The 8,388-nt window shown below is 43.6% G+C and overlaps 1 protein-coding gene across 1 annotated transcript in view; it reads left to right on the plus strand.

Annotated features, from left to right (window-relative positions):
• ADA (adenosine deaminase) overlaps positions 1 to 8,388 on the plus strand; it is a 25,628-nt gene that overhangs the window by 12,131 nt on the left and 5,109 nt on the right. The window contains exons 5-8 of the mRNA XM_018574782.1: positions 2,992 to 3,116; positions 7,060 to 7,131; positions 7,530 to 7,631; positions 7,949 to 8,016. Of these exons, the coding sequence (XP_018430284.1) occupies positions 2,992 to 3,116; positions 7,060 to 7,131; positions 7,530 to 7,631; positions 7,949 to 8,016 (367 nt within the window). The remainder of the gene's footprint in view (positions 1 to 2,991; positions 3,117 to 7,059; positions 7,132 to 7,529; positions 7,632 to 7,948; positions 8,017 to 8,388) is intronic.

Genomic DNA, 8,388 nt, shown 5'->3' on the forward strand with positions numbered 1-8,388 from the left:
AGTGGGCCCCACCTCTAAGCGTGTGTCTGAGCCTCCTACAACATACCATAGCTCAGTTGGCTAACGGGTTGGGATGGGTAGGAGTTGGGGGCCCAAGAATGTTTGCCCAGGGTCCAATCAGTATTAAAGATGGCCCTGGCCTCACAGCCACTTCCCGTTACTATATGCACCTAGAAATCACACAGATGCCCTTTTCGCCTTTACTACAAGATAACTTTACTGTAAAATACCGTAAAGGTTTTTTTTATGTTGGCAGGAGTGGTGTGGTAGAAACAAGGTAGTCCTCTGGGACACTGGAGGTGTTCAACCTTCTCCTGCTTAAGAGGCATCCTGTGTGCAGTGGACAGGTACACTTTAATAGCCCTCTACCCTCTCATGACCGAATTATAAATAAGCAGGTTTGTGCTCAGACACGGTTATCGTTGTTCTCCTCCACACCTGATGGGCTATGCTGGTACATGTCACATGCTGCATGTGATGTTTCCTCGTTCTGTCATTTTGGATCGGTGTAATTGGGTACGGGGCATGCCATGGAAATCTCCAGACATTGCTGAAGGGCTGTTTTCGCAACAGAAGGGATGTTTTGTAAAGAGAAAACAAAAATAATTGTTAGTTGTTCTAATACTTGGAAGTGTCTGAAAATAGATTGCTACGTGGCTAAGCTGCAAAATGTCTTCACCATTCTAAAACAAGTCCAGCTGAATGTGAATTCCCCCGGGCTCTACTATGGCCTGGAAGAATGAGAACCTTCACACACACATTGTTTTTTAGCTTTCTTGCTATACGAGATGTCTTGTATATCTGTAAGAAAATAAGTCAAGGCAACTGGACTTGCTGCATTTTTCTTGACAAATACAGCAAGTCCAGTTGCCTTGACTTATTTTTTACAGGTATACCATGACCTGGATGAGTGAGAACCTTCACAGACATACGTCTTGTATGTCTTTTCCATCATAAAGTAAAGTCTACCATGTCATTATGTTTGTTTAGCTGGTGTGTCCATGTTTCAGGTGCCCAACTGTCCGTATTCTTTTCTTCTGAGAATCCAGCTGTTAGTGCATGTTTGCTGTTGGAGCCCATTTGATGGTCCACCAGAGTAACAGAGTACTGAAAGTTGGGCTCCCACAGCAAGTATGTAATAACTGTCAGTATATTTTATTCTGGGAGCCCAAGTGTCCGTATTCCTTTCTTCTGAGTAACTAGCTTTCAGTGTATCGTTGCTGTGGGAGCCCACTGTCAGCAGGCCCTTCTTCAGACAGGTCCACTTTTGATGCCTTCTTCTCCTGGCAGGTCCACTTTCGTGCACCTTTTTGCCCTGGCAGGCCTACTTGTTGGCACTCCTTTGCTCTAGCAGGCCCACCATTGACGCATCCGTTTCCTAGCAGGCCTACTGTTGGTACTCCCTTGCCCTAACAGGCCCACCATTGGCGCATCCGTTTCCTAGCAGGCCTACTGTTGGTACTCCCTTGTCCTGGCAGGTCCACTGTTGGTGCACCCTTGTCCTGGCAGGTCCACTGTTGGCACATCCTTGTCTTGGCTTGCCCACTGCTGGCGTGTCCTTTTCTTGGCAGGCTCACCGTAGTCCCCTTCTTGTTCTAGCAGATCCACTGTTGGTGTATCCATGTCCTGGCAGGTCCAGCACTGTTGTCATTTGTGACTGTTCTAGATATTGACAGTATCACCATTCACTAGTCAATACTCTGTAGGAATATTTGGGGGGTGCAACCAGGAAGTCCAGCTCACAGCGGTAGGGCTCTGGTTGTCACCTGCACAGGAAGTGAAGGAAAGTGGGAAATCTCATTTCACTGGCAAGGTATTGGAACCTGGTTAGACTCGGTGTTCACGCTGTGACAACATTGCTATTATTTTGTATTACATATTGTAACTTCTCAATCACCTGAAGTGTAGATTGTAACATCCTTCACCGCATACACATCAGCTTAATACATATCTTGCTGGAAGGGGGAGGGGGGCTCTATTACATTCCATTACATCTCCACATTCCTGTTTAAAACTGAGGTTGTTTCTGTCCCTAAAATATGCCCATTACCCCCCTCGGTGGAAATGGATATATCTCATATTTAATGTGTTTTTTTATGGTGTGAAGTTATGCGGCTTGGAATTCATAAAAGCCAAACCGTGACTTGCTGTGCATCCTGTGTTTACGGGTTTTTGGCCTTTTCATAAAAGCAAAACCCATGAGATGTTCCATTGTGAATAAGCTGATTTGTCGAGACCCTAAAAAGGAACTGTTTGAAGGTGCAACTTAAGTTGAAACAAGACCATTTGTCAGCCGAGTGGAATAAATCTCACATTCACTCCTTTTTATGTAGCCCTCACTCCCTATGTAGACCTTTTGAGTGTTGTGATATATTTTGCTTTGTTTTATTCTGTAACAATAAAGACTTTGTGGTAATTGCTTACCATTGGCTGAATAGAAGTAAGAAGCCCTTGTTCATAGTCTGTCATTTTGTGATTAATTAGCAAAGTTCCTGACCTGTTTTCCCAGTTCAGACTTGCTTAGGCTTTGCTATATCACGAGGAGTGGTCAGATACACATTTCATTTATTTTAATTCACTTTAATTTAATTTTAAATCCTCTTACACACCATCTGTAATTGGTGTCCGAAAGGGATGAAGGGTGGGGAACAACCAAAATGTAGAATTAAATTACAGGTAGATTTTGGCAAATCTCTTCCCAGTTCCCAGCTCCGGTCAGCCTGGAGGGTTCTGGCGTCTCTATGCGGGACCATTTATTTTACAATAGAACACCACTGGTAGAAAAGTGAATAGTCATAGGTCATTCTACCCAAAAAGCATCCATACATAACCAAACTATCATTTCTAAATGGACTGACCCTTTAAGATGGACCTTTTTAAAAAAATCTATGTGATATGTTTGCCTCTTGTAGTGTTCACGCTGGTATGGGTCACACCTAGAACTGTGTAAGAAATACATAATCTAAATTGTTTTTGTTTTCTGATGAACAGACTGGTCGTTAGAAGTGGTGGAACTCTGTAAGAAATATCACAATGACACTGTGGTGGCCATTGACCTGGCTGGCGATGAATCCCTAAACCTCGAGGCGGCACCCGGACATCAGAAGGCCTATGAGGTGAGAGAGCCTATAAGGAGGCTGTGCATATTAGAATGATAATCGCCAGCATTGTACAAGAGCTGGTCCATGACCATGAGCCCCTTTTAGGCAGTACACGTAATTTCTGTTACCCGTTATCCTGATTTTAATTCCATGACTGACTAAGCCTTGGGAAATCGGGATCTGAGGGTGACACCGAAGAAGCTTTTATGACCCAGACTCTGTCATTGCTGTTCACAGTAAAGTGAAAGACTCTTTAAGCTAAACTGTCCCCCACCTACCAATATTCTCCTTCCCTCACTACCTGGGGGCACATATTTTGTAAATGATCCAGCCCCTCATATCCAATGGAATGTTCCCCTTGGCAGGGGGACTGCACCGCCAAAGCGCTCTTTCCCCAGGAATTTTGGCAGCTGTTACCTTCATCCAAGACCTCCTGATCGCTGGCTTCCTGTGTCCTGTGAGGATTACCTAGGACGGCTTTCTTTCATTTGGAAAGGAGAAACATACTTCTATTCTAGGTCCTGTTGTTCCAGCAATCTGTACTGCGGTGTAGACAAACATATTCTAAACACTTTGCCATAATCCTGTTTTTTTAATCCTTCGCCAAGAACAATATTCTCAGTGTTGTGCAAATCAGCATATCTGGTTTTATAGAATTAGAAAGGTCTGTTTGGTGTTGCTTGCCTTTACCTGTCTGAACAGCTGCTACACGCAGAGAGAGAGAAATGCTGTGGAGGAAGAGGCGGGACAGTGAAGGTGATTGACCAATGATGACTGTTTTAGTGAATTGTTTAGGGTATTCTGCATGCTGGTTGCATGTCACCATTAGTAGATTAGGATGAGGGAGTTAGGTGTAGGGGGGCTCAGCTGTCATATTTCAGGTCAGATCAGTGTGAGCGATATCTAACACTTGCAAGGACAAGCCTCTTTACAGCTGCCATGCTGACATAAATGCTGGATCGGACAGGGGAGGGGGGAATCCCTGCAGAGAGCCGTGAGTGACAGTCACGGCTCTCTGCAGGGATATATGGAGAAGTGAGCGAGCGACCGTATGTGTTGGCTCACTTCCCGATCTACTGAGCCGACCTGTGACAGTTTCATTGTCACAGGTCGGCACAGATTATGAGTCTGAGTGAAAATCACTCGCCTCATAGTTCTCCTTTTTAAGATCAATCCTCATTTTTGTACTAAAGAAACCTTTTTTGTAATAAAATGTTTATAACTTCTTCCTAGCAGTATAGTGTTTGCTGCAGAATGGCAGCTGTGCCTTCATGTTACTGTTTACTATGCCAACCCTAGGAGGTTAGGTGACTGGAGAGTTAAGTGTAGTAGCACAGCAGTTCACTAGCATCTCAGAAGTGTCTCCAAACTCTTCCACCAGCTAATTGTATGTCCGCTGTCATAACATTCATGTACACGTAGGCAAGTCTTTTATATATGAGGCATGGCTTTGCATCCTCCTAAATGCCTGGCATCCCTCCGCACCACCTTTGCAGTGTGTTTGTTCCTCTAGGGTACACTCGTGTTGTTTATTCTTCATTCACATTTAGCTGTATTGTGAAGTGTGGGGTGCAAAGTCTGTATAGTGTATATTTCATGGCTGGTCTACATTTCCCATTTATATTGATCGTGTCTTGTTAGTAGTTCTCTATTAAGTGAATGAAAGACCCGATCGATATAGGAAGGGAGCTATGGCTAACTTTATTCTGTGCTTGTCACTATTGTGGATATACGGCATCACCACACATCTTTTCTATGGAATGAAGCAGTTCTGCAGACAGGATGAGGTCAGTGCAGGGCTTGGCAACCAACGTAGCAGACCGGCCACATCCGATTGTGTCAGTGATGACTGATTTGCTGGGTGCAGGTAGACATAAGACCTCTCAGAGGTTGGGGAGGTCTCTTGGGTGGCAGATTTGTTTAATGCTTTGATGAGTTTGACTTAAAAACACCAGAAAGGATAAATAAGTGTTTGATTTATTAATATTTGAACTGAAAAGCTACATTTACATTTCCTGTACTGTTCATGGGGTTTTTTTTATACGTTACTGTAAATCATCCTGATGGAGCATATAGTTTGCTGGAAATGACGTCATAGATGCAGGAGGTTGATTTTTTTTTTTTAAAGGCATCATTATCAGAAGCAGAGGTGTTAATGCAGATTTAGGGTAAATGTATACTGATCCTTTTTCCCATAGTAGCAGTGCCACCTAGTGGCCATAAATGCAAATAACAGGTAGAGGTGGCAGGCCTTTCAACCAAGCCATGCCCTGCACTGATGAGACGGAGACAGCTCTTTGCAGTTTTCATTATATGGCTCTGTAATATTACAACATATTGCACTTTACACCATCTGCTCGGGCTCATGGGACGTAAAGGGATCATTTGCATAGCCCCACTTACTGTGCTAAAATGAGGACTAATCCTTCAATTTCTGGGACATGAGACATGTGCACCTTTCTGTTGAAGGGCTCTTTGATTGCTTTGCTGTATGGATATACTATGTCCCAGTTTGCCCTGTGTCCACCAATAGGGGTTTCCCTGCTGTTTGCAGCAACCAATCGGATACTTTATATCGGCTGCTTGTGTAGAACAGATACGTTTCTATAGGTGTAAAATAAAAGTGATAGTTATTATGTCTCCATGAACCCAGATGACATTCCAGGCTGTTTTCACTTCTGTTTTATGGGAGGGTAATAAATTCCTCCATCAAGGTGACAAGTCGCTGACTTTTACAGCGCAGATAAATGGTAATTGTGGTTGGGGGAGGAGTCAGGTGGGATGGTGTTGGCTGAGTGTTTTATGGAGCTCCTACTGTTCCAAAGGTCATAGATGGGGATCTAAGGCGTATCGTTTGTTTGTGGTCTGACACACAGGTCTTCATTAATGACTTATTTGGTTGCCGAAATTGCGTTTCATAGCTCCTCATTGGGTAGCAGTCCTGTGTGGAGTATCGGTTTTCTTCTTTTCATACACTGGTATTAAAGTGAACCTGAGCTTTGCTCATAGTAGGTAAAAGGCAGGGCAGGGGGAAGACCTTCAATGGGCACTCCTGTTCTGGTGACAGCCAGAAGAGAATTTTAGTTAGTTTGGAGAGATGTTACCTATTTTCCAGTCGCTTTTTCAGGACAGGAAGTGATGGAAATCTCCCACGTGACCAGCTAAAATATAACCTGATAGAGTAGAGAAGGGTTAAACCCCCAAAATTGGCTTTCTATACACTTTAACACCCCCAAGCTACTGGCGGATCTTATATAATATATATATATTATAGGGGAATTTATCAGAATCTGGAGCAGCTGTGCCTGGCAACCAATCAGCTTCTCTCTTTTATTTTCAAATCATAACTGAACAAACTGAAGAGAGAAGCTGATTGGTTGCCAGACACAGCTGCTCCAGTTTTGATGAATTCCACTCATTATATATGCGAGTTGGATTTTTAGGCTGGCATTGGGGACACCACTTATGCTGTACTAATAGCACAAATTGTATACACAGGGCTCCTTTCTCCAGCTTGAATTTATAGACTATGGGTAGGGAACCTCAGCAATCCAGCTGTGGTGGAACTACAACTCCCATGAGGTATTGCAAGACTCTAACAGCCACAGGCATAACTTTCATAGGCAGAGGCAATGTTGGGATTTGAGGTTTCAACACACCTGGAGTGCCGAGGTTGCCTACCCATCACAGGTTCTCCCAGTGCTGTATGATTCATAGGTGACCACCGCTTCCAATGACTGATTGACACAATGAAGGTTGGCAGTGCAGTATTCCAAATAGCTGATTTCATTCTGTGTATATGACAGGTGCACTTGAAACGACCCATTACACAATTCAATGTGGGTTGGTGCTTTATACAAAGCCAACATTTCTATCTATAACTTGTATGTAGTTGATGATGTGTATGTGTGTATTCCGTGTACTGACATTTGTAACCAGATTACTGAATTGCTCCTAGGAAGCCGCACGATGTGGGATACACAGAACAGTCCATGCTGGAGAAGTGGGACCACCAAGTGTTGTCAAGGAGGTGAGCGAATCATGTAAGCCACAATAATTGCCTGTGGTCGCAGATAAATCCCACCACTGATCTGTACAAGCTCTGCTTACAGTTGTCTTGAAATGTTAACCTGCATATTTTTATTGTCTGTCCATTTGTATCAGACAATGGTTCCAGGCCTTAGTCCCTTGTGTCTCAAAAGGTTAGGATCTATGTCAGGGGTTGGCAAACTCTGGTCCTCCGGCTATGTGACACTGACCAGCCACAATAATGACACCCAGATGCATGATGGGATTTGTAGAGTCTTGCAGTGCCTAATGGGAATGTGTAGTTTGCCTGCCCCTGTCATAGGTGGGTAACTCAGACTTGGCGGCTGCAAGCCATGCTGACTCTTCCTTTATTTCTGGATTATGCTTTGCACATTGCAGGCAGTGGAGGTGCTGAAAGCAGAACGGATTGGACACGGATATCACACCATTGAAGATCCCACCCTATACAAGGAGCTCCTGAACAGGAAGATGCACTTTGAGGTGAGCCATGTACTAACATGTGGCCAGATCTCCTCTGCCAAACTGAACACATACACAACGTCTGCGTTTTTGTATTTTGAATATTCCTATTCTCATCAAAGTGTGTGTTTTAGTCATTCTGACCAGCACCTTTTTATGGAATCATTCTGACCAGAACCTTTTATGGAGTCATTCAATGTAAGGGAGGATTGTCATTTGTGTTTCTGTCATTGCTGGAGCCAATGGGATGAATTGTATTAGAAGAAATCCTTAGGAATGGAACAATAAGGAAAGCATTGGGTATAAAATATGTGCTGACTTTTGTCATTCTGTTATAGACGTGTCCGTGGTCCAGTTACCTCACCGGCGCTTGTGATCCCGATTTCACCAAACACCCCGTAATACAGTAAGTCACATTGCATGATATCACCCCTGAATGGTCAATGTAATACGATATACTCTCACAAACATACAATGACCTGCAAAATGTGTCCGTTTGTGGGGAATAGTACTAACTGGGGCGGTGATACATGTATTCCATCATGCTTCTAACCCACCTGGACTCTAAAATGTCACTTTTATTTCTGTATCCTACAGAGAACCATCAGAGATATTGATCACTTGTGTTTATGGGGGGGATTGATCACTAATGTAAAGAAGAACTCCAGGCATGCAAAAAAAATGTAGGGTTAAGTTCTCTTTTTGGTCTAGGGTCTAAAATAAAACACATCTACTTGCCTGATCCTGGGACAGGCCAAGATGCTAGACTGGTTATCTT

This window comes from Nanorana parkeri, unplaced genomic scaffold, assembly GCF_000935625.1.
Source record: "Nanorana parkeri isolate BGI_ZX_2015 unplaced genomic scaffold, ASM93562v1 scaffold50, whole genome shotgun sequence".
NCBI classification, from domain to species: domain Eukaryota; kingdom Metazoa; phylum Chordata; class Amphibia; order Anura; family Dicroglossidae; genus Nanorana; species Nanorana parkeri.